Below are 27519 nucleotides of genomic sequence, written 5' to 3'. Positions count from 1 at the left end.
GCGAGCCTGTAGATGATTGAGCACTTGAAGATAGTTGGTAATTCAGTTATAATGTAGGACAGGTCAGATATGCCTGCAGGACATCTGGAAGCCTACCGATGATTACCTTACTTTCAGTTCTGTAGGAGACCTTTCTTAGTGTAATTTAGAACCACATAGAAAGATTGATTAGAGGTTTAGGTTTTCATATTACTTACCTCTATTCCAGGGCTCTAAACTTTTTTACTTAACAGGAGAAGTTCCCCAAAACTCCTTATTAATGTCTATACTTTTCCTATGTAGCTCTTCATTTTAGAGTATAGCAATAGATTTTTTTCTTTAAGATAAGTAGTTGGTTATTTCATATCATTTAATATCTTTTAAATTAGTCCAGGTTTGTGAGGGCATCTATTTCATAAGAGCTGAGAGTAATAGAAAAAGTCATTTTTCAAGTCTCTGTCAAGTTTATAAACCCAAAGGAAGGGTACAACAACTCCGGCGTTACTTCTAGCTGTGGGAGAGAAGCCATGTAGTATTATGGTGAAGAACCCAGGATCTGGAATCCTGGCCTTGCCCTTGCAATAATTTGACCTTGGGCAAATTTTTTAAGCTCTCCGGTGTCAGTTTCTTCATTCATGAAACTTTGTGGGGTTGTCGTGATAATTCAGTGAACTAATTTATATGTTAGAGAACAATATAAAACTGCTGTTTTTGTAGAACCAAAATGGTCAAATATTGGCAATTTACGTGGTTCATACAGCTCAGCTTGCAAAAAAAAATGCTTATAACAATGCCTGGCATTTGGTGAGCCTCATGCCAGTTTGGCTTTACCCTTCACTTTCTTAGAGAAGGTGCTGATTTTTTCACTGATAATTTTATTTATTCACCTATGGAAATAATCAATTTATCCTACGAAGTTCAGTAGCACTAGGCAGCTGACTCCTGCATAAATGCGCACGTTTTTCTCTTTCTACAATGGATTCTTCAGTAGTTGTGTTACCTTCTCTTTGCATCCCTTCTTCTAGCCATGGGAAGACAAGTTTGAATCAGATGATCCAAAGACCATCCCTGACACTAATATGCTGTGATTCTAGAATATATTGTCTCTTTTTGATCAAATTTTAAGAAACTGAGGGTCAAGTACAATTGTCTCCACATCCACTTGTAACAGAGAGGACCTCACTGAACAACAATTACCTAAATTAACCACAGCCATATCCTGACTTGAGGTGTGGGTTATTTCAAAAAAGTTAGTGTGTGAACACAGCCACCAATTTTCCTAAAACCAAACTGGTCACGTTCACAAAAATAATTACTTTTAACCTATCTTCATTTCATACTGATATTAAGGACCTTAAGGATCTGGAAAATGTCTTTTCTTCAGTTAGGAAAATTACATGATGCTTATATCACTCAAATACCAAAATCACTTAAGTAGTCACTGTGAACTTTAAAGACCTTCTTCTAATAGGTAACAATTTTCCAAGCTACAATTTTTCCATACATATTACATCAATATCAATTTCCAGGAGCAACATGACTTGAACATTACTGCCTGCTTTAGGAAATAGTAACTGGAGAATTTCAATAGAAGCCATTTTCAAAATTATAAATTTGGTTTTATGGCTGTAAATTTAAGGATTTTTTAAAGCATAATTTATTTTTTTGCAAGCAGTTTCCAAAGCAGAGAAATGTAACTAGATTAGAAAGAAATATATATACCCAAACTGAGTATAAAAAAAGATTTCTAGTAGTGATAAATTCTTTGATAATAGAATCTGATCAATGTCTTATTAAGAAATCGCTTCCCTCACAGATTGCATATTTTCGTACAGAAGCAATCCAGATGAGCTCTGCTTCTGTTTCTGACTGTTGATTGAGAGAAATGATTCGCTTCCAGCCTTCAAAAGATAAATATTTAATTTGAGATTCGGTTACTTTACAATAGTCAGATTTCTCCCCACCCTTTATATTCAGAAGTTTCTTTCATTCAGTAAACATGAATACAATGTTCTAGGCATTGTGCTGAATATTAGTAGAAGAGGTGAGAAAAGAAGACACAGCACCCCTGGGGTGGGAGTTTGGGGGTGAGAAAAAAGAAGTCTGATGGCAGCAGGGTGGAGATAAGTGCCAGGTGCTGAGGACACAGAGGCAGAGCACATAACTCACTGGTACTTGGTGTGGGCGGGGTGGGGGTAGTTGTGGCTGATAGTAGTGGGTGACAATACAAGGCCGGAAGCCCTTGCAGAGAAGGCACCTGACTCACTATGATGGTACATTAGGCAGCAACCTAGTTTGCAAGGGTGAGGTGGGAGTCAGAGACAGAGGAGCTTGATAGTTATACAAAAGAATCTACATTCTGTGAATCTGAAAGTTGTGGGGAGTCAGTGAAGGATTTTAGAGAAGGTACTTTGTCAACATCGTCCACTCAGAAAAATTACTCTGGCTCTGTTGCAGAGACTAGATTGGAGAAAGTCCAAACTAGAAGCCCCCCTGGGTGACTTTACGAATTCTGAGAACAGTGTTGGGAAAGCCTAAACTTGGCGGTAGGAACAATGGGGCTAAAGCATATATGAAAGATATTAAAGAGGATTTGATGGGAGAGTGCATGCATATTTTTCTATTTGCATTTTTATTATTATACTGATTCAATGTGTATAACGAAGCATTGTCCAACTACCTGGTATTGTGATTTGAAGAAACAAAAATTAAGTATAATGAAAATAATTATCTGACTTTAACCCCCTTGAGACCTTCTTAGCTTTATGTGCTCCATTGTAGTGATAGATTTGGTTGCCGCAGGTTTTCTTAACAAGGGTATATATAGTGTGCTATCTTGTCTCTAATTAACTTAAATTCTCATTAGTATGTAACAAATATCAAGGTACTTGAAAATTTTTTTTAAAAACTAACTTCCCAGGTGTCACTCACTTATTTCTATACATTCGATTCCTTTTCAGTCTTTTATAACTTTTTCTGACTCCGTTTTTATGGCCTTTACCCATTTTTAATTGTTTCTGCTTACATTTTTCTGGCACTGTTTTTTTCTAGGATTTGGGGGTTCTTTCATGGCCCCATCTCCATCACCAGTGACTCCAGCTCAGAATAACCTGCTACAGCCCAATTTCGAGGCAGCTTTTGGAACAACGCCTTCAACTTCTAGTGGCAGCTCCTTTGATCCGTCAGGTGAGACAGTGATTTTTAACATTCTTTTTATTTGTTCTGATTATAAAATACACCATCTAAGGTCAGTATGATATTAGGAAATGTATATGCAATATTGAGTGATGGCCTGGTTTTAAAACTCTTCAATAAATCTCTCATTCAGTGACTTAAGTAAATATTTTCAGTACATTTTGGTAGCTTTAAGGATAACCTGTAATCACTTTCTGTGTTTCTGTTTCTAATTTTTAGCAGAAATCTAACTTAACAAACATGCACACCATCTGTTTGCATGAGCTTACATGCACATGGTTTAGATATGATTAAGGAAAAACAAGTACTTACAGTATCTGAATGTGTGGACACTCCCCCCTGCTGTTGCTTACACCCTCTGAAGCTTGCATGGCCCTTGATTTTATGAAGTTGAGACACAAATAGTATTCTTTGCCTGCCTTTTAACCTTTCATCCTGCTGTCATTTTGTTTGTATTCTCTTCCATTCTACTCTTCCCATGCTGGGTCCTTACTACAAATTTTCAATTGGTGAGTTTTTGGCAATTAAATGTGTTTCAGAAACACCCTAAATATATCCCCTGCCTGACAATTTGGTTGCTTCTATTGCCAGTGCCTATTTGAATGCTGTCCTTTTTTAACTTAGATTTATTGTGTAGTAGTGTTTATGTAAATATGCATAGTTTTTTGATAAAAACTAACAACCACAAATTTTTTTGACATGAATAGATATTAGCAATAACTTATGGAAATCCTGTGAGTCTGCATTTTGAATGACCTCTCTAATCTAGGAACTAAACACGTAGTAATTTGTTATGTGCTAATCAGGAACCATTAATAATGACATGATTCTTATTACTTCAAATAGAGTTTACTTTAAATATGTCCTTAAAGTTTGAACCAAAACTGATTGCTATAATGAGAGGAAAAAATCAAAATTCTTACTTCTGAAATATGATCAACCATTTTTCATATACTTATTGCTAGGAACTGACCATTAGATCAGCTTTTATTCTGACATTGATTTCATAGGTAACTAGGAGATTTCAGCCTTCTTTTCTTATTTAAGAACTGTTTTAAAAAGTAAGCATAGTAGGATTTTAAAATAAATCATTTTTAGGCTTTGAGATAGCACTACCATTTTGAATAAAAATGTGTCTTAGTGATAGTTTTTAATAAAGGTAACCATAGCTACCTCTTATTGAGTGCCTATATAGTACAAACATTATCATAAAGACATGACATATTATCTAATTTAATCATCACAACAAAACCATGTGCTAGTGGTACTCTCTGCATTTGCAGATGAGAAAATCTCAGAATCTCAGACAGTAATTCTCTCAAAGTCACACAACTAATGAGGCATGTAGCTGAGTTTGAATTCAACTCTGACTCCAGAGTCTGTGCTCTTTCCTGAACATTACACAGATTTTTTTCCCCTTCTTTGTTCATGTTCATTAGTATTTCCATACTTTATGAGTAGACATACATAGAGATGTTCTTTTTGGTGTCATAGTCATAATAAGTGTGAATTACATGCTTTTTTTTTTATAAGATCGTATATTCACTTGTTTCCATAGTTTTTTCAAAAGACAGTTTCCCTTTAATTTTCCATGTGATCTTTTTTTTTCTTTTTTTTTGCAATCATTCTGATCCTGGTCTATTTGATTTCCAGTGTTTGATGGTCTAGGTGATCTTCTGATGCCAACCATGGTACCAGCTGGGCAGCCTGCACCCATCTCAATGGTACCTCCCAGTCCCGCGATGGCAGCAAGCAAAGCCCTTGGGAGTGATCTTGACTCATCTCTTGCCAGCTTAGTAGGCAGTGAGTAATACGGTTTTCTTTAACTGAATCTTATGTGATTTTTCCCCTGTCTTTTTTGTATGTGTTGTTTCTGGATTCACTTATAGCTGAGTAGATTGAGGAGTAGACAGAAATTCATAGTGCTTTACCCAGTTCAGTTCACTGAATGATAGGCAGTCACTATGCCATTGTCTCACAAGCAGTACTCATGTCATTTTTATGCTAAATTGCCAAAGGAATAGTTAGAGAGCATATACAACTATGAAATCAAGTGCATTGTGCATAACATGTACTTAATTTTTCATTTCTTTTGGAAATGAGAACATAGAGTAACTTAGATGCCATATATTTGCCAATTGAGTATGTAAGTGAATTTCAGTTTTTCACTCGACAAATATTTATTGAGTACCAAGCACTCTTCCAGGTTCTAGAGGTAAATCAGTGAACAAAACATATCAATTTCTATTCTTATGTTGCTCAGGAAGGACAGAAACAAACATTAAACGTTTTCAGATAAATAAATTCTATATAGTATGCTGGGTCACAAATGCCATGGGAAAAAGCAAGGCAGGCAACGAGGGAGTAGGAGTGCTACCAAGTGGGAGCTAAGAGTAGGACTTGCCAAGGAGGTAAAGTTTCAGCAAAGATTCAAAGGTAAAGAAATGAACCATGTGAATAGCTGAAGGAGAATATTTGCAGCCAAAGGAGATAGCCGGTACAAAAGCTTTGGGGCAGAAGATTGCCTGGCACGTTCAAGGAACATCGAAGAAACTAGTGTCTGGAGCTAGGTAAGTAGAGAAGAGAGTTCTAGGAGATAAGGGTAGTTATAATAAAGATTGACCTTTTCTTGAACTCTGAATTTGATTTTTTTATTAAAGTGAATGGGTTTAGCTTTACAGATACCTACCTACCTTTTATTTTACGCAAAGATATTTCAAAAGTTTAACAGATCACTGATACAGATTTTTTTCCCCTATGCTTTATCCTATGGACTGACTTTTGTTTCCCATTTATCGTCCTTGGTCTGGGCATCCATGACAATGCTTTGATGACACCCATGGAGAGAATATTTGAATATTTCTTCCTACTCTAAAATTTTATCTTACTGGTAGATAGTCTTCAGTAGTAACTGCTTTTGCTGAACGCTATGATGTACCACCCAAGTCCTCCTTCAGAAATAAAGAATTTCTAACTCTAGCTGCTGAGGGTGCCACCAGCATGCAGTGCTCAGAGGCCAACCAACTCTGAGAATTGTCTCAGCTGAAGAAAGCTGATCCACTAGAGGAATAGCCAAACTATCCAGATAAAGAAGAACAAATTTGATGAAGTCATACTTTTCAATATTAAAACTTCTACAAAGCTACAGTAATCAGGACAAATGGTATTGGTATAAAGATATACCAATAGAATAAAAAGGCCAGAAATAAACCTCACATACCTTGTCAAACAATTTTTCTACAAGAGTGCCAGGACCATTCAAAGTTGGAAAAGACAGTCTTCAAAAAACGTGCCAGGACATCTGGATGGCCACATGCAAAAGATGAAGTTGGGCCTCTTCCTTATACCATCCACAAAAATCAATTCAAAGTGAACCAAAGGTCTTAATATAAAAGGTAAAACTATAAAACGCTCAGGAAAAAAACCCAGGTGTAAGTCTTTATGAACTGAGGTTAGGCAGTGGCTTCTTAGATATAATACCAAAAATACAAAGAAAAGATAAATCAATAAGAATTCATCAAAATAAAAACTTTGTGTTACAAATGATACCATTGAAAAATGAAAAAAATAAAAAAACCCATGAGAAAAATGTTTCTAAATCATATAACTCCTAAAGGACTTGGATCAATAATATACAAAGAACTCTTATAATTGAATAATAAAAAGACAAATTTAAAAATTGGCAAAGGATTTAAATAAACTTCTCCAAAAAAGATATACAAGTGGCTAGTAAGTATATGAAAAGATGTTGAACATCATTCACCATCAGGGAAACACAAATCAAAACCACAATGACAGACCACTTCATACTCACTAGGAACTCTGTAATCAAAAAGGGAATAACAGAGGTTGCCTGGGATGTAGAGAAATTAGAACTTTCCGCCATTGCTGGTAGAGATGTAAAATGATGCAACCACTTTGGAAAACAGTTTTACAGCTCTGCAAAAGTTAAACATAGAGTTACCACAGCAATTTCACTCCTAGGTGTATACCCAAGAGAATCGAAAGCATATGTCCATATGACTTATACACAGATATTTACAGCAGCAATTGACATAATAGCCAAAACTGGAAACAATCCAAATTTCCATCAACTAATGAATGAAGAAACAAAATGTGGTATATCCATAAAATCTAATTATTTAGCCATAAAAAGAAGTAAAAGATACATGCTACAATATAGATGAACCTTGAAAATATTTTGATAAGTGAAAGAATCCCAACACACAAAAATACTACATAGTATATAATTTCATTTATATGAAATGTCCAGAGTAGGGAACTCTTTAGGAAAAAAATTAGATTAGGAGTAGTCCAGGGTTTGGGGCAGGAGGGAATGGGAGCGACTGCTAATAGGTGTGAGGATTCTATTAAGGGTGATGAAAGTGTTTTGGAATTAGAATGTGGTAATGATTTCACAACCTCGTGAACCTGCTTTATGCACTGAATTTTACTCTTTAAAAGTATGAATTGTATGATATACCAATGTTTTTTAGAAGTCTCACCTCACTGTACACCCATTTGAAAGACTAAAGTTTTAAAAAGAAAAGTAAAACGGACAATACTACCTACTTACAAGTATGTAGAGCAACTGAAATTCTTAAACTTTGCTGGTGGAAATTCAAAATGGTATAGCCATTTTGGAAATCAGTTTCTTACAGTTAAACCTAGACTTATATGACTCAGTAAACCCACTTCTAGGTATTTATCCTAGAGAAGTGAAAACATATGTTCACACAATAATCTGTACATGTGTCTTTATAGCAGTGCTATTCAAAAATGCCAGAAACAACCCAAATGTCCTTCACTGAGTGAATATGTAAACAAACTGTGGTAAACTCATTCAATAGAGTACTACTTAGAAATAGAAAGGAATGAACTGTGGATATACGCAACAGCACGGATGAATCTCAGATACATTATGCTAAGTGAAAGAAGCCAGACACAAAAAAATTTATATACTATAGTACATTTATATGATATTTTTGTTAAGGCAAAATTGTAGGGACCAATAAGTGAATATTTTTAATTAAGATATATTACAAAATTGAAAAAAAATTTACCTACATTCTCTATCAATCTTCCAGCTTATCTTTTTTACAGAAACTGACAAGCTGAACATAAAATTCATCTGGAAATGCAAGGAAGCGAGAGTAAACAAAGCATCTTGAATAAAAAAAGAATAACTTTGTAAGCCTTGTACTTCATGATTTCAAAACTTACTACAAATCTGCAGTAATTAAGACAAGTGGTACTGCATAGGGATAGGCATATACATCAATGGAATGGAATGAAAGTCTAGAAATAACACACACACACACACACACACACACACACACGGTCAATCTTCAGCAAAGATGCGAAGACAATTCAATGAGAAAAGGATCATCTTTTTAACAAATGGTGCTGAGACAACATAGCTACATGCAAAAGGGTGCAGTTAAACTCCTTACTTACTTCAAAATAATTAATTCAAAATGGATTATAGAGCTAAAAATGGTAGCCAAAACCACAAAACTTAGAAGAAAATGTGTGAGTAAATCTTTATGACCTTTGATTAGATAATGTTCTTAGCTATGACATCAAAAGCACAAGCGATGATAGAAAAAATAAGTAAAGAGGACTACAGCAAAATTAAAAACTTTTGTGCTATAAATGAGACCATCAAGAAAGTGAAAAACAACCAAAAGAATGGGAGAAAGGGACTTGTAGCCAGAATAAATAAAGCACTCTTACAACTCAATAATACATAGACAAATAACACAATTTTAAAATAGTTCAATGACGTAAATTAGACATTTCTCCAAAGAATATATGGCCAATTTGCACATGAAAAGATGTTCGACATCAGTCATCTGTGAAATATATATCAAGACCACAATGACATATCACTTCACACCCCTTATGATGGCTGTAATAAAAAAGACAGATTATAACCAGTGTTGATGAGGATTAAGAGAAATCGAAACCCTCTAACGTTGCTGGTGAAAATGTAACATTGGGCGGCTACTGTGGAAAGCAGTTCGGCAGTTCCTCAAAACGTTTGAACATAGAGTTATCATCAAGCAGAGAGTGCACCATATGATGGCCTAGGAAGGCTTCCCCGGGATCTCTCCTGAGCTTTGCACAAGTCTCACCTTCGTGAGGCCCTCCCTGAGCATCCTGTTTAATACTACCTGCCCCTCACTCTCGTACTGCCCCACCGGATCCCCCTTACCTTGCTCTTCCTTTTCATTTTTCCATAGGCTTCCCATATCATTTTCTAGCAGTCTACATAATTTCCTTTTTTATAATTTTATTTCCATTTCGTCCCATTAGAATGCAAGTTCTCCAGGATTAGGGTTTTTTTCCTTCAGGAACATATCCCAAGTACTTTGAACAGTGCCTGGCATATGTAGGAGCTCAACAAATATTTGCTAAATTAATGAACTGAGATTAGAGCAGAATAAGACCACCCTTACATTTGTAGTTTCACTAGGAGGACTCAGGGGGCTCAGCACATCTTTTTACTCACAGCTGAGATTTATTACAGCAGCATAGTAAGGATACACAGCTGGATCATCAGGAGAAAAGACACAGGCAGAATCTGGAAGAATCCACACACAGACTTCCTTATGCTCTCTCCTTCCCATGTGGGGAAGTGCATACAAAAATGTGGCAACATGAGTGATGTTTCTGCCCAAGGAAGCCCTTTAGAGACTCAGCACCCAGGGTTTTTATTGGATGCTGATGGCGTAGGCACTCTCTGCCTAGCATCACCAAAATTTCAGTCTTGCAGAAGGAAAGCAGGTGTTTAGTATAAACCACATCATTTTTTAGTCACAGTAAGCCACCCGTGTATTAGGAAAGGTTTTATCTCAGTGTAGAGAATAGTTTACTAGCCAGCTCCCCAGATGTCAGCCACACAGGCCTTCCTAAGATAGTAGTCTCAAGCCTGCTGTGTTTACTCTTTTCTGAACACCAGTTAACGTTAAAATGTGATCCTTAAGTATAACATGAAGTAAAAGAAAATGTTAGATTTGTGATTGTTTTCTAACATAGTTACTCCTTTATAAAACTGAATGCAATCATTCCTGGGCAAAATACGGACTTTTTCTTGATCTCTGATTCTTTGATCTTTTAAATGTCATATCATTTAAACTGAGTATAGAGATTTAAATTCTTTTTTCTTTTATCCATTTATAGATCTTGGAATTTCTGGTACCACATCCAAAAAGTAAGTGTTTCGAAATTATCTGGTTTCTTTGTGACAATGTATTTGTACTTATTTGAACTTCAAATATGGTACTCATTTGAGTAATTGCTCATTCTCAAGCTAGGTAATTTCAAAATTGGTCTGTATTTCATTCTGGGTTTTTGTTTTCATTGTTTTTCTACTGAAATCTCCAAGCCATTGGTTCTGGCAATGAAAAGGAATACTCTATTTCAGTCTCCAGTATTGTTGCTAAGTTATATCTAGAAATATTGGGGAATTTTGATTTGAATACTTTAATAACTTTAAATTGTAGATTCATTACAATATTCCTAGCTAACATTGATTTTTTTAAAGTCTCTTGTGGAGGATCAATTTTAAGGAAAGATAGTAAGAATGATAAACAGTGTACCCTTTTTTAAGATGCTTATTTCAACATCTGAAATTGGGATCCATGTTACAAAGATGGTATTTCACAATCGCTGTAAAACAGGTTGTAGTCATGATGTAGTTGTGTGAAACTCTTCAAGATCCAGTAAGTGCCATCATGGATGCATCTTCAATTCAATAAAGTATACGTATACAGTATTTATGATATACTTAGTTGGAATTTTTAGTAACCGGTGAGGAATTCAGTTGAATTTTGTGGCATATTTTTCTATTAAAAGTGGTAGAAAATTGCTATTATCATTGAGGTTCAAACTCGAAATTATTTTTCGTCAATGTTTTTAAGCTCTCTTAGAAACAATATGGTAAGACTCTTCTATCAATTTTAACCTGTTCTCTTTATTACCATTTGACTCAAACAGACTGCTTCTAGCCTCAAATAAAAGTATCTAAGGAGCCACACACTATTCTTTTCTGATTAGTGTGTTTTTGTTTGTTTGTTTGTTTGTTTTGCATGCTTGATTTTAGGGGAGATCTTCAGTGGAATGCTGGAGAGAAAAAGTTGACTGGTGGAGCCAACTGGCAACCGAAAGTAGCCCCAGCGACCTGGTCAGCAAGCGTCCCACAAAGTGCACCTTTGGTATGTAACCACCAGAGGTCAGGGCAGTGCAGGGACTTTGCCAACTTCCAGGTGTATAGAGCAGGGTACATTCTGTTTAATCTTGCTGCTGACACTACTTCCTCATCCACATTGAAGAAATTTAAACAAGATTCAATATTTACCAAAATATAAATTTTATTGACTTTATATTTAATAAAGGTTATGACCTATTATTTTTATTTTAATTATTACAAAATAGCATTTATGCTTCTTGACATATTCTGTATTTGTACGATGATGGAAATAATTTTTCAAAAGCATTTAATATAATTGATAATTATCTATATTTTATTACATTTCTTGCCCAAATTTCCCGATTGTCTTAATAAGTAATGAAAACTTTTTTTTCTTACCAGAAAGGTTGGGCAGTTTTCTATTGTGTAAGTGAACTTTTGTTTTAAAACCCTACTAATTCTGCTCACCATTTTAAAAAATCAAAACTAACACCATCTTTTCTATAAAATTTAAATAGGTTTATTTCTGTTTATTAAATTTCTATTAATATATTAATACCACCATGCACTCTGTGAAACAGCATATCACTGAAAATGACAACTAATTAATATTTTGTGAAATTTGCCACCACAAAAAGGATGTTACCAGAATAGCAAAACTTACTGGTTTCCTGTATATGCCCCATATTTAGCAAAAGTCACCTTTTCCTAAGCTCACGCATAATTTTTCACCTTTGCTTACCACTTTCACCTGTCTAAATCACACCCATCTCAAAAGTTTTCTTGATGCCATCCTCTCCTTCTTACCTGAATTAATTCCTAATCATCACTCACCAATCCCAACCAAATATGAATTGAAGTGAATTAATGTAAATTAGAATATAAACATTTTAGATAGACCATTAACAATATTATGTTCCAGAAATTAATTTAAATATTTGGATTTTGGAATTTAGGATGTATTAAAGAATTTTATAAATAGTAATGTTTTTATGTATAAATAGTTCTATAAATAAAAAAAAGTTTGAACCAATCTGAAAAATGCCTTTTGAACCAAAATTTATCACTAAACAGAACTAACGGTATTAATTGAATTACAGTTTATACTATAGTTTCTATAGGAAAATGCATTCTGTGCTCAGACTTGGGTTTTCAACACCCACTTCCTCCGGTAACCCCACCCCAGCCCATGGTGTTAGTAAGGGAACAGGATATTCAAGGACTAATAATTTCTACCTTGGGCGAGTTCCAAGTCTGAAGGAACTTAATTTTAAAAAGTGATGTCTAACACATCACAATGAGGAAATTGCTTCCCATATGTAGGTATTTATCTCTGTAAATCTTTCTTTGCAGTATTTAAAAACAATGCTTAAGAGGCCATTTTTGTGTTTTTATAAAGGATACTTAGTAAAAAAAAAATACATTTCTCTATTAAACTAATCTTTGCCTAGGACAACCATTTAATTTATTGTCCAAACTGGGTCTCATTTGAGGGTAAAAGGGAGCGTAATTGTTACCCTTGAACCCCAAGCATTTACCTGTGGCCGGTGACCCAGATCGATGTTGAAACCATAAACTAGTAGCACTCCAGGTTTAGGGGGCCACATTCCATTCTTAGATACAAAAATGTTTGAGAGTCCCTACTTCCTTGGAGATGGAAGGATAGCGATTCAAAAAATATAAATAAAATCCCTGAAGAAAGAGAAAGCTTTTTTCGAACTGATCTTATAAATCTATTAATACTACATATTCAGATTAAATCTCACATGAAAATGGTATTTTCAAATCAAAGGAATTAATTTTTCTATTCTCTACAAAATCAAAAAGGACTTGTGTGATACTCTGAGAAGTTTATACTTCAGTGGTATTGCTTTTATCAGCAGGATAACATTTTTAATTGTTTTTAAAAAGAGTTTCAGAACAGTCAAGGTGATAGCAGAGTTTAAGATGGAATGAAGGAGAGAGGAGAAAGGATGGTGAGAATACTGATATCTCACAGATAACTATAAGTTAAAAAAAAAAAAAATGGTTGAGAGCCTGAGGCGAGAATGAAAAGACAGGAAAGAAAATTCTCAGGTAGAATTTACACAACGAGGGGTTACTGTGAATGGAGCCACCAAGACAATGGTTGCCTAGGTGTATAGGAGAGTTTGCTAAATAATGAGATTGTTAACAAAGAAAGGAAACGAGGGAAGCACTTTAAAAATAGTATTAAATTGGAGACTTTCCTTGACCATCACTTCTCCTGAGGTCAAGATTTTAACCTTAGAGTTTCAAGACTTTACCTATGTAGGTTAAGAATTTGTCAAATACTTAATTAGCAACTGTTTGCTTCTTCAGGGCAAGAGGACCGCCATTTATCTGATTGACAGGCATCAGGCACTGTCACTGAGAATGAATGAATGTTCTCATTTTTTATAACCTCAAAACTCCTTATGTTTATTTATGAGGCAGAAAACTTTAAGTTGTTAGTATTTAAACTCCAGGAAGTTAAAGACAGTAGGCTTTAGCATGAAGTAGCCACAGCAGATCTGGAAAGAAATTAAAACAGAACTAACTTATTAGGAAGGGAAAGTTACATGTAGTTGTATTTCTTTTGTTTGTTTTTCGCAACATTTAGGCAACAACATAAAGGCTCTCATGAGCAGAATGATTGTATCAATAAAGATCCAATCTCCCTTAGTCTTGTATGTGGTCTGTATAAACTTACCACCATTTACTCAGTTTACTGCAAAGCTCTTCTTCCCTAACAAAGCGCTGGCTTTGCTCTACCTCAGAAATCAGCCTGAGAGGCCTCTGTTTTCCCTCCATCCATGTCTCTCATAAAACATCTTTTTCATTTTCCAATTCCTAAAATGTTTAAGTTCTTTTTCCTAAGAATAGTCAAAAAAAAAAAAAAAAAAAAGAAGAAGAAGAAGAAGAAGAGAGACAGCCGAGACTTGTTCTTCACAAGCAGCAAAGCAGTGTTTATAAATTTTCCTGGTAATCTGTAGGACTTTACCTTTGAGTAGGAAATAAAGGGGCAGAAGTGGGGTGAGGATCCTTTTGCTTTTTAAAGTTTTTATCAGCAGATGAGAGCTAAAGTTGCTTTTCCCAATTTGTTTCGAACTGCTTGGAGATGCAGCTATAAAATTTTTTGGATCAGAGAACCCCAGTTAGATCTAGAAACCTTAACAGGACTTGAATATTTGAAATATGTCTGCCATCATCGTGGCCATCAAGAGCCCTGTGTTTCCAGGGCTACTTATTCCTGTTTTCCAATGCACATCAGACCTGTGAAGTTTCCATCATACAAACTGAGAAAGTACTTAAATTTAGAATTGTGCGTGCTTCACAGGAGGCCACAGATTCTACAATTCTCTCTCTAAAAACAACTAATCTTTATATGCCTATAGATAAAACATTCAGGCAAGTCTTGAAAAAGAAAAAAATTAGAAGACCTTAGGATAAATAATATTTGGAGAGTAATTATTGAGTTAATCTACCGTTTGAGCAAAATGACTACCTTAGAAACTCTGTAAATTATTCAACCCATTTATTTGATCAGGAATTTCTATAAACTCATTTTATTTTGATAACTAATAAAAACCTTTCTTTCATATCTTTAAGTCCTAATGATACAGTTCTGATAAATAATATAATTATTATTGTATAATACAATTCCGATAAATGATGCAACTCCAGTAAATAATACAATTCTGGGTCTGGTGAGTAGCTTACCACCTACCTCGTTGAAATGACGTGTTAAGAGTGAATCAAATATAATACTTGTAGGGGGAGGAAAATAACTTTCCATCTACCCTTCTCAGTTCTCGGCTGAGATTCCTGTAATAAAAGACACACTAACAAGAGAAAAATGGAAGTTTATTAACCTGTGTACCTCATGTATACATGAGCGATACCCAGGAAAAAATGAGTAACTCCGTGAGATGGCCTAAACCACTGGGCTAAATACCATCTTCAGCTAAAGACAAAAGAAAAGTGTGGGATGACCAGTTATGGGGAGGTATCAGGAAAAGCAAGGTAAACAAAGGTAAGATTTATTATGCAGATTTAAGTCAGTGCCTTCTCCATTATTAAGAGTCTCATGATTTAGTCATCCTTCTCTTCCTGGTACAAAACTTGAAACCCTTAAAAATGGAGATTTCCTTGATAAATGTAAATGACCCTTACAAAATTTTAACCACTACTTTGTTTTTAGAACTTCGCCTGCATCTGCTGTTTCTCAAAGTAATCAACTCAAAGTCATGTTTATGCCAAAGAGGCATATTTGGGGGTGGCATTTCTGCTACCCTTTAGTACTTTCTTTCTTTTTAAAAAACGTTTGAGATAAAACTCTTATAACATTATTTACCATTTTCACATTTTTAAGTGTGCAGTTCAGTGATTTTTAGTATATTTATGATGTTATAAAACCATCACCATCATCTAATTCCAGAATATCTTCATAAACCCAATAAGAAGCATGGTCTCTCCCAATTTCTCCTCTCTGTATCCTCAAGCATCCAGTAATTTACTCTGTTTCTATGGATATGCCTATTCTGGATATTCCATGTAAAAAGAGTCATATACTATGGAGCCTTTTGTGCCTGGGTTCTTTCACTTAGTATGTTTTATTATGAAAGCAAGGTTCATCCTTATTGTATCACGTATCAGTATTTAATTCAATATTGTGGCTGAATACTTTATTGTTTGGATATGGCATATTCATCAACTGAAGGACATATGTGGTGTTTACACTTTTTGGCTATTGTGAAAAATACTTGCGTATTTGTGTACAAGGTTTTAAGTGAACATATGTCCTGAATTCTCTTGGTATATACATAGGAATGGAAGTGCTGGTTCACGTATGACTCTCTATTGAGCTTTTCGAGGAACTACCAAACTTTTTCACAATAGCTACATCATTTTACATTCCTACCAGCAAAGTACAGGGTTTCAATTGTGATATTGATACACATTTTCCTAATGACTAATGATATTAAGGATCTTTTTATGTGCCGATTGGCCATTTGTACATCTTTTTTTTTTTTCCCTTTGAGAAACATTTATTCACATTCTTTGCCCATTTTATAATTGGGCTGTCTTTTTATTGTTGAGCTCTAAGAGAGCTGCATATATTCTGGATATTAGATGCTTATCACATATATGATTTGTAAATGTTTTCTCCCATTCTGTGATTTGTCTTTTCAATTTTCTTGATAGTGTTCTTTGATACACAGAAATTCTTAATTTTGATAAACTCTAAGTTATTTGTTTTTGTTGTTTGTGCTTTTGGTGTCATATTTAAGAAACGATTGCCTAATCCAAGGTTTTAAAGATTCACACCTATGTTTCTTTCTAAGAATTGTACAGTTTTATCTCTTACATTAGATCTTCAACCTATTTTAAGCTCATTTTTATATATGATATGAGATAGGGGTCCAAATTCATTGTTTTGCATATGGAAATTCAATTTTTCCAGAACCATTTATTGAAAAGAGTAGTCTTTCTTCAGTCATTGGTCTTGACATTCTTGTCAAAAAACAATTGACCGTAGATGTATGGGATTATTTTCAAACTCTTTATTCTGCTGGATTAATCTGTATATCTGTCCTTAAGCCAGTACTACACTGTTTTGATTGATGTAGCTTTGTAGTAAGTTTTGAAACTAGGAAGTGCAAAGCCTCCAAATTTGTTCTTCTTTATCAAGATTGTTTTGGCTATTCTGGGTTCCTTGCATTCCCGTATGGATTTTAGATTCAGATTGTCCGTTTTTCCAAAACAAGCAATTGAAATTTTGATAAGGATTGCACTGAATCTATAAAGCAATTTGGGAAGTATTTCCATTTTAACAATGTTAAATCTTCCAATCCATGCACACAGATACCTTTCTGTTTATCTAGGTCTTCTTTAATTTCTTTCAACAATATTTTATAGTTATCAGGGTAAAAGTCTTATGCTTCTCTTAGCAAATTTATTTCTAAGTATTTTATTATTTTTAATGTATTATAAATGAAATTGTTTCTGTAATTGCATTTATTGTGTATCACTAGTATACAGTAAAGACTACCCCGATTTTCATATATTGATTTTGTATCCTACACCTTTGCCAAACTTGTTTATTTACTATGACAGTTTTTGTGTATGGAATCCTTAGGGCATTCTAAGATCATGTCATCTACAAATAGAGATAGTTTTATTTCTTCCTTTTTTATTTTTATTCTCATTCTCTCACCCCCATTCCCCTTTGGCAACCATCAGTTTGTTCTCTATTTCTATGGGTCTGTTTCCATTTTGTTTTATTTATTCATTTGTTTTGTTAAATTTTTTTAGATTCCACATATAAGTGAAACCATACATTATTTGTCTTTCTCTTTCTGACATATTTCACTTAGCATAATACCCTCTAGGCCCATCCATGTTGTCACAAAGGGCAAGATTTCATTTTACTTTTTTGCTGAATCATATTCTGTTGCATACATTTATCACATTTTTTTTTTTGATCCACTCATCTATTGATGGACATCTAGGTTACTTCCATATCTTGGCTGTAAATAGTAAGTCTGCAGTGAACATAGGGGATAGGAATACTTTTTTTTTTAATTAGTGCTTTTGTTTTCTTCAGGTAAAACCCAGAAGTGGAATTGCTGGATTAAATAGCAGCTGTATTTTTAATTTTTTGAGGAATCTTCATACTATTTTCCTTAGTTACTCCCCTAATTTACAATCCCTCCAACTGTGTGTATGAGGGTTCCCTTTTCCCCACATCCTTGTCAGTACTTGTTATTTGTTGATTTATTAATGTAGCTATTACCACAGGTGTGAAGTGATGTCACATTTTGTTTTTAAATTGCATTTCCCTGATGATTAGTGAAGTCGAGCACCTTTTCATATGTCTGTTGGACATCTGTATGTCCTTATTGGTAAAATACCTATTCAAGTCTTCTGCCTATTTTTTAATTGGATTTTTTTTTCCTGTTATGATTAATGAGTTCCTTATATATTTTGGATGTTAACCCCTTATCAGATGTATCATTGGCAGATATCTTCTCTCATTCAGTAGGTTGTTTTTTCATTTTGTTGATGGTTTTCTTTACTGGAAAAAATTTTTTAGTCCCATTTGTTTTTTTTTTCTTCTTCTTCTTCTTTCCATTGCCTAAGGAGACATATCCAAAGAGATATTGCTAAGAGCGATGTCAAGAGTTTACTGCTTATGTTTTCTTCTAGGAGTTTTATGGTTTCAGGTCTTACATTTAAGTCTTTAATCTATTTTGAGTTTATTTTTGTGTGTGGTGTAACAAAGTGGTCCAATTTTATTTTATTTTTTTCATCTATCTGTCCAGTTTTCCCAGCACCACCTATTGAAGAGACTGTCTTTATTGCATGGTGTATCCTTGCCTCCTTTATCGTAGGCTGACCATATAAGCATGTTTCTTCCTTCCTTTCTTATCTGGATTTTATTTATTTATTTTTCTTACTTAATTCCCTTAACTAGAACTTTCAGTACATCTTTGTCTTGTTCGTAGGAGAAAGCTTTCAGTCATTCAACATTACGTACAGTGTTAGCCATGGGTTCTTTATAGATGTCCTTTATCAGGTCGAGGAATTTCCCTTCTGTTCCTAGTTTGTTGAGTGTTGTTTGTTTGTTCGTTCGTTTGTTTGTTTTGTTATGAAATGGTGTTGAGTTTTGTCAAATGCTTTTTCTGTATCTCCTGAGATCATCGTGTGGGTTTTTTCCCCCATATATTCTATTAATATGATATATTACATTGGTTGAGCTTACCTTTCATTTCTGGGATAAATCTCACTTGGTTATGGTATATAATTCTTTTAGTATGCTGCTGGATTTAGTATGCTAGTATTATGTTGAGAAGTTTTGCATCAGTGTTCATAAGGATATTGATCTGTAGTTTCCTTTTCTCATAATGTCCTTGTCTGACTTAGGTATCAAGGTAATAGATATCAGGGTAACACTGGCATTGAAGAATAATTAGTCAGTGTCCTTTTTTTAGAGAGAGCTTTAGGAGGATTAGTATTAATTCTTCCTTATTTATTTAATAGAATTCACCAGTGAGGCCATCTGTTTCTGGATTTTTCTATGATGGAAGTCTTTGTATTACTGACTCAGTCTCTTTACTTGTTGTACATCTATTTTGTCTAGGTTATCTAATGTTTTAGCATGTACTTTCTCATAATATTTTCTCACAGTCGTTTTTATTTCTCTAAGTTTGGGAGTAATATCCCACTTTTTTTCTTATTTTGATCATTAAGTTTCTCTCTTTTTTCTCTTTTTGGTTTATCTACTGAAAGTTTGTCTACTGAAAATTGTACTGATCTTTTCAGAAAACCAGTTTCTTCTATTTCCTCTTTTGTTTGTTTCATTCTCTATTTCATTTATCTCTAATGTTTATTATTTACTTCCTCTGCTTACTTTGAGTTTAATTTGTTCTTTTTTTCCTAGTTCCTTAAGGTGTGGAAGTTTAAGTTATTGTTTTGAGATCTTTCTCCTGCATATGGGCTATATATTCTTTTTTCTTTGTATGCTTCATAATTTTTCATTGAAACCACGACATTTTGAATGTTACAATGTTGCAACTCAAAATCAGATTTTACCACTTTTTTTGTTGTACTTTTTTGTAGTTGTTTGAGTCTTTCTTGTTTGTTTATTTGTGTAGTGACCATTTTGAACTAATTCTTTAGTCCGTGTTCTTTGTCAAATGTAACCACTGAAGTTTCCGTTCCTTTATCTAAGTGGTCAACTAGTCAATCATTAGATAGATACTACTTAAACTCCTAGCACTAAAAATATCTCCTAGCCTTTGCACAGAGGCTCAGAGTATGTGTTGGGGCATGTCTTCAAATTTAACCAGGCAGTTTGCAAGCCTGCTGTAGTGATCACTTATTGCTTGCTCAAAGCCTCAAGATCAGCCAGAGGCCTTCTCAAGTCCTTCCTGAGCATGTGCACAGCCCTGGGCATGTGCATGGCCTTCTGAATTCCCAGGAGTATGTCTGAGCTTTTCAAAGCCTAAATCCCCAAAGCATCTCATTTTCCAAACTTTCCTCCCAAGCTCTTTGTTTAGTCTACTCTTTGCCCTGACTGTTATCCATTGCTTCAGATAGCAACAACTAAAACATTTGCCTGTACATATTTTCCACAAATGGCTTCAGGTAACAACTTCGGCATTAGGTGCACTCCCAGTTTGGTGAGCCTTTTGAGCCAGTCTTTCCAGGTAGCCACCTAGACAAGACAAAACAAGTAATAAATATATTCTGTTCCCTCTGGTACTATTACTGGGAATGTGTGCTGTTATTTTCAAGGCTAGAGCTAAGCTGAAAAATAGTGGCTAGAACTAGGGTAAGTTAAAATGCCTCAAAGCTCACTATTCTTACCAAGATTTGGCTGATTTTATTGAAGAAGTATTTTCTAGGTTGCTGAAAGCTATTACTTAATTCCCAGAGTTCCAAATTGTTGATTATATGAGTTGTGCCTATATTTCTATTATGTTTATGGAAAAATAAGGGCTGTTCCTTATTTATCCATTTTTGCTGACATCATTGTAATATTTTCTTTTTTAATTTAGGATTTTGATCTAATGATTAACTTAAATTTAAGGCATTGCAGTGGGGTTAATTTTAAATATAAGGGAATTATTACGGGGTTTTGGTGTATGACTGAAAACTATTAGACTTGTACCCGAAAGGGGATATGTGTGCTATACTATGTGCATTCTTTTAAAAGCATTCTAAAACTGAGAATTAATTTTGGCCATTGTGTAAATGTACAAGAGTCAGAAGTCAGAGAGAAGCAAGTATAAATCAGCAAAGAATAATTTTTAAATGTGTGTGCGGTGAAAACCAAACGTTGAAAACGTAAATGAAAACACATTCCTCAAATGTCTAACCCACTACCTGTCAGAGGATAAAATACAGAAAAAAGATAAGCTTAGGGAAATTTGACTCATTTATAGTGAGGGTTGGGGAGAGATATATAAGGTGGTAGAAAGGAAACCCAATGCTGTGGGTAATCACCTGGCAGTGAGCCCAAATAGCACTACAACAGTGACCATCAAGTTAGTTAACTTTGTTTATATAATTGGCATGGTGCTAGAGCCATTTTAAAATTTAAAATTGAAATTCGAGATTTCTTTACTTATCCACACATACCTAAGGGGCATGCATGTTAAAATTATATTGTCTCATTTTTAAATTATGTTGGCTCTTTTCCTTTGTTATTGTTTTGTGTGTATGTTTGTTTTGTGTTTTTTATGGTAGCAAGGAGCTGTACCTCCGACCAGTTCAGTTCCTCCTGTTGCCGGGGCCCCATCTGTTGGACAACCGGGAGCAGGATTTGGAATGGTGAGTGACGACCTATGCTAAAAATTGTAATTGACATTTCTAAGGCCTTTACCAAATTCCAGATTAACAAATACTTCTGTAGAATGTAATTCTTCACAAACTGCAGGAAAGTAAAATTTAAAAAGTTAAGTCATCTGCTTTTAGACATTGGTAGTCTACAAATGACGTGACAAAGTTTCATATAAAATACTTAAGATTATTTCCATCAGAGTAATATCGATAGTACTTTGTTATGTTGTTTTTTGGAGTAATATCTATCAAACATATTCATATCTCAATCATGAAAAGCACTTCTCAATCACTATACTAGAACTTTTCACTTATCACTTTTATCGACAGCAAATTTAGGGCCATCTTCCATAAAGAAACAAGTTTTTATTGCTTTAAAAGTTAGTTTACAGAAGACAAATAAACAACATAAAGCCTGGTTGGGATGAGGATACCGTGCGGCCCGCCAGGCTTATACGACACCTCAGTGATTCTCTGCCACCTGCCAGCCTCACAGCACCCGTCATTCAAAATTACAGAATTTACTTGCTCATGGACCTGGCTTCCTCAAAAATTTTCAGAAGCATATGAAAGATATAAATGTCAGAGCATTGCCACAGTGGATTTCATTCATGCTGTGAACCCCTTTTCTTTTTTCAGCCTCCCGCTGGGACGGGCATGCCCATGATGCCTCAGCAGCCAGTCATGTTTGCACAGCCCATGATGAGGCCGCCCTTTGGAGCTGCAGCTGTACCTGGCACACAAGTCAGTTTCTTATATGTCCACAAAATAATGACAATAATTTATAAGTATGAAACTGTCGTGTGGAAAACTGTTTAAAAAGTGTTTTCATTTCATTTAATTCTCATCTCTGTTGCTTCAGAAGTAAAGGGAACATAGAAGACAGTTTAGGAATAGTGTGAGGTTTGGAGGAAAAAGGCAGAAATAACTAACTGTTCTAAGGTCCTTCCATTCCTCTCTCCTTAATTCAGAATTATTTCTGAGAATAACTGGCATTTAAAGTATCTATGCATTTATTCCAGAAAAATGAGTTCTTCTGATCCATAGTTTTGTTATGCGTTCCTCAAGTTAACCCCATTCGGCCTGCCAAGTTTGCTTAAGATTTGCGACACTAACTGCAATGAGTTTGCAAAAGTCTGAGGGAGCAGTCCCCATAAGACTATCCTCACTTTAGACACCGGGCACATGTTTAGGAGTCCCATGGGCCGCCCTCGCTTCAGATCAGCTGTCTACAAATTTGTGGGTTCCCAGGACCACTCTCAGATTAGACAACTTTTTAGAACAACTCACAGAACTCAGGAAAGCACTACCTTGACAACTACGGTTTTGTTACAGTGAAAGGATACAAATTAGATCCAGCTAAAAGAAGAGATGCATAGGGCGAATTCTGGGAGGGTTCCAAGCATGAAGCTTCTTTTCCCTCAGGGATGTGTTACCCACCTGTTGTCAGTGTGTGACAATATGAATGCAATATCACCAGTGCAGAGAGTGTACCTGAGCTTCAGTGTGCAGAGTTTTTATTGAAGTTTCATTGTATAGGAATGATTGATTGATTTATTGTCAATGTGACTGAACTCAATCTCCACCCTCTGTCCCTCTCTGAAGTCAGGTAGATATCATATGGCCTGAGAACCCAAGTCTCTAATCACATGATTGGTCTTTCTGTCATGGCTCGCCCCTACTCTAAGTTATCTTGTTAGCATAAAATATCAGGTTTGCTTTCAAGAAGCCGCTCTGAATAACAAAGATATTCCTATCATTTGAGAAATTCCAGAAGTTTAGGACAAAAAATCCAAGACAAAGGTCAAACCTCTCTTTAGGTGAGGCCAAATTTCTTTACATACAGTGTACTACCTTCATTTACAGAGATGCTAAAATATATATACTTTGCTGAACTATAAAACAAAAAATATACATATTTTTACTGCTAATAGTGATAGTCATGCTGATGGTAGTCATGTGTCAACCTTCCTTGATTCATTGCCTGGCCAGGGTAGAACCAAAGAGATTGCACCATAAGAAGTTAACTTGGGTAGAATCAGAACACCAAGTTATAACTTTGGAAACTAAAACAAATAACATTTTAACAATATCACTAAACAGTTTCATTTCTATATTTTTAACTTACCAAATGGGTATTTATATTGTCATATCTATATGATTCCTACTACATACTTTCCGAGTGTACATTAATCCCCTTTGCTTCTTTGAAGCATCTCTAAATTCGTTCTTTAGCTCTTCCCAAACTTTGCTTTCAACTTCTTTACTTTAACATCTTAGCCGCTCAAAAGCCACAGTGACCAGGAGAGGGAATGGTAGGTATTGAAAGAGATAAATTTAGGATGTGAGAAATCCTGGCCTTTGATGATACCATAACCAAAGCACTGTCTTCATGAGAAATTTTCCAGTCTGCTCTGAGACTAATGAACCCTGGTATAATAGTTGGAGTTATATTTAGTATAGATATATTTAAATTCTAAGAAGGATCTCAGTTATCACGAGTATTTTCTTGATGGTTTATATTTCCATGAGTATTTACCACCTTTTTGAAAAAAGAAAAGATTTTTTTAATGAACTCGGAAGAATGTTACTGAGATTTTTTAAAATCCTTTTGTATTTGGCATGCTAAAACTTTAGAAATAAATTAATATCATTATTTAAGGTACTTTTCTTGAATAATACCAGTGTTACATAGCATCAATTTATTTACTTAAATAAAAATGAAAAAAGGATATGATGAAAAGAGTGCTTTAATCATTTCATCGAATTTATAGTAATTTAGGCAATGTTATGCCATATTTATATAATTTTTAGATTGTTTATCCTAAATCAGAGAAGAAGCATAGCTGATTATACTGGATAATAAAACAAACATAACTTTGTATCTTTGAAAACAAAACAGCTTTTCATCACTAACACCTGGAGTATTCCATCGTTCCTCGCACGTTGTTGTCATCTCATCCAATTATTAATTATGGACCAATCTTTGAGTTTCTTACCTTCCAAACAAGTTCAACCCTTATACTTCTTTTTTTTCTGATCTTTCTATGAAGTATGAATCAAGTTTTAAAAATGGGAATTTGATAGATTTTTCAGTCATCCGTAGTTTCTGCACATGAGAACAAATCTGAAAATTCTTACTTCTGGAGCTCTGTTTTCCAAACCAGTTAAAACATACATCTCTGCCCCACAATCCCAGATTATTGAGAATTCCATCATGTCACAAGCATAGGAGATTAATTAGACTCAAAGGATAAATGTCAGTTATTACTCTGTATAGATTACATGACCTTTCTTAAGGCCTTATACCCTAACATTCCTGCAAATTTATTTCTGTCACATGATGAAATAATTTAGGTATTAGTTAAATGGACACAAGGTAAATCAATTCTTTGTTGCTTTTGCTGCAAGTTTGGTATGATTCTTTCCTGTACTATTTAATAATTACCCTTTCTTGAAAGCTGGACAGGCAATATTGTTATTTAATGACATTCACAACTAGGAAACCATTTGGTCATCTGAAATAAATAGTGCCCCGAACTGGACTGGCTTTCACTTAAAATACTTTATATGAAATCACAGTATATTTAGCCAATTATTTTGAGTAATTTCTTGTGTGGCTTTCTGCAAACTTTCCATTTTTCCTTCAAACTCACTCTCACTGTAAGAAAATTCATTTAAATTTCTTTATTAATTTAGTAGTACTAATAACTCAAAGTTAAAATGCTTTTGTATAAAAAAATTGATTGTTTTATTTACTATATATTCGTAACATCTTTATGTGACTAGTCTTTCACATTTTCTCTAACTCACGTCCATGTTGTTCTGCCAGTGTCCTCAAATTTTACTTTGGCTACATCTGTTGTCAGAGAATTTCAAGAAAGCCAAGTATCATTAGAAGTGTATTTTAATAAATCCAGAAGTAAACACAATATTGTGACTAAGTAGAACAAAGTAGATTTTGTAAACCTTTAGCCATCTAATCTTCTGCATGTTAGTTTTCTGTGGTATGTTCTCTGTCTAATGCTCATCTATCTCTGTTTGGTTTCTGTTTCTGCTCTCTTGGGCTGGCTTTCCCCTATTAGCTTTCTCCAAGCCCTACACCTGCCACTCAGAGTCCCAAGAAACCTCCAGCAAAGGACCCATTAGCGGATCTTAACATCAAGGATTTCTTGTAAACAATTTAAGGTATCTAATATTGAGCTTTTCCTGTGGGCTTGTTAATGACCTATGCAATGCTTAGCTATTTCAGGTTTGATATTTGTACTTTTGTGTTTTGAATACATGTAAATAACAACAATAATAATAATAATAATAATAATTTGACTATTTGTACTTTTTGAATCAATATTAAAAGCTGTTAATGAATTATCAATGAAACAAAAAGATAGAGAAACCGCCAAATTATCCTTACACTAGAAAGTACAGAGGTTATACTCATGAAGCCAAAAGTTGCCCAGGCTACTTGGTAAATTAGAAAATTGCCACTTTACACAATGACTGGAATTTATAGAAAAGTAACATTTAAATATTGTATTTAGAAAGCATCTAAGAATATATTAGGCTAAATATTGTATTTTTATTTTTTTATCCTTTTTTGGCCTCATCAATTAAAGCTTAGATGATTACCCTTCACTTTTCTGTATTTAAGCAGAACTTTAAATTTTAACATTCTATGTTTAAATTCTAATATAATTTATGAAATGATTAACAGTGAACTTATGGAAGGAAACTGATAAAGGAAAAGGTTTACTGTTAACCCAGTACCTAACACGGCGGGTAGATTCTCAACAAATACTTGCTGAATGTGGATGAACGATAATAATGCTGCTTTTCACTTACACAGTGCTTTTCCTATCCACTTCTCAGTCATTAACTTTCTGATCATCTCTGTAAGAGATCAGATCCCGTGAGATAAACTAGCCAGATACTTGGTCTTCATTTCACAGGTAAAGAGACTGATCCTTGGCGTTGAGTGATTAGCCCAAGGTCACAGGAAGAGCAGTAAGAGTGTCGAAGTTTTTGGACCGCTGTCCAATGTTATTTTTATTATACATCGATAGCTATTTGTTTTTTAAATTGCTCTCATGCATACTAAGATTTTTTGAATTCCTGCTTTATGATTTTTTTTCTCGTACAAGGTTAACAATTTGTCATTTTAAGAGAGACATCTCAGCCAAGTAATTGCTCCTTGTGCTTAACTTTTATATTCCACTTTGGGTTGGATTGCACTAAGATAGGCATAAATAAGACAATGAGAACTTATTTTAGCAATTTAAGTTTGAGGAGTGACCAAGGATACTGCATAGAGTAGCCCTTTATCTGCCACTTATTCAGTAAATATTGTACTCATCATATGCCAGAAACGCTGATAAGTACCCAAAACAGATCCAGAGACAGTCCCTGTCTATCTCAAAGATTCACACTCAAGAAGGAGACACACACTATTTTGTGAAGAAGGGTTACCCATAGGGCTTAGCCTTAAGACCCCAGGGAAGGTGTCTTGGCAGAGATGACTGTTGAAGGTTGGATTAGTCAAGGAGATAAGTGGGTAGTAGAGTAAGTGAGGGCGTTGAATCAGGAATATCTCCCTTCTGTTCCATTCTGTCATTGTTCAACTGTTTGGTGACTCATTAAACACCATAACTAAAAAAAATAAAATAAGATAATGATGATGATGATGGTGATAATAATAATAAAAAAAGTCACTGGCATTTCCTGTTTTTTTTCACTGCCCTTTTATAAAGGTTAGCTGTTCTTAATTGAAACTGAATCTTTGACTGAAACTAAGATCTTTAGGTATC

At 34.6% G+C, this 27519-nt stretch overlaps 1 protein-coding gene across 11 annotated transcripts in view; it reads left to right on the top strand.

Moving 5' to 3' along the window:
- The window catches only part of SNAP91 (synaptosome associated protein 91), a 125253-nt gene that overhangs the window by 96054 nt on the left and 1680 nt on the right, over positions 1 to 27519 (top strand). For 6 of the 11 annotated variants that reach the window (XM_016118616.2, XM_036219796.1, XM_036219791.1 and 3 more), the window contains 7 exons: positions 3031 to 3165; positions 4828 to 4977; positions 10360 to 10390; positions 11282 to 11393; positions 21623 to 21706; positions 22355 to 22459; positions 25801 to 25903. In XM_016118616.2, coding sequence (XP_015974102.2) covers positions 3031 to 3165; positions 4828 to 4977; positions 10360 to 10390; positions 11282 to 11393; positions 21623 to 21706; positions 22355 to 22459; positions 25801 to 25893 — 710 coding nt within the window. In that variant the 3' untranslated portion in view covers positions 25894 to 25903. Of the gene's footprint in view, positions 1 to 3030; positions 3166 to 4827; positions 4978 to 10359; positions 10391 to 11281; positions 11394 to 11770; positions 11795 to 21622; positions 21707 to 22354; positions 22460 to 25800; positions 25904 to 27519 lie in introns of all 11 variants that reach the window. The other 5 variants (XM_036219813.1, XM_036219802.1, XM_016118619.2 and 2 more) reach the window with 2 other exon arrangements.

This window comes from Rousettus aegyptiacus, unplaced genomic scaffold (genome assembly GCF_014176215.1).
Source record: "Rousettus aegyptiacus isolate mRouAeg1 unplaced genomic scaffold, mRouAeg1.p scaffold_m13_p_1, whole genome shotgun sequence".
In the NCBI taxonomy this organism is placed as follows: domain Eukaryota; kingdom Metazoa; phylum Chordata; class Mammalia; order Chiroptera; family Pteropodidae; genus Rousettus; species Rousettus aegyptiacus.
This window is presented reverse-complemented; position numbering and strand designations above follow the sequence as displayed.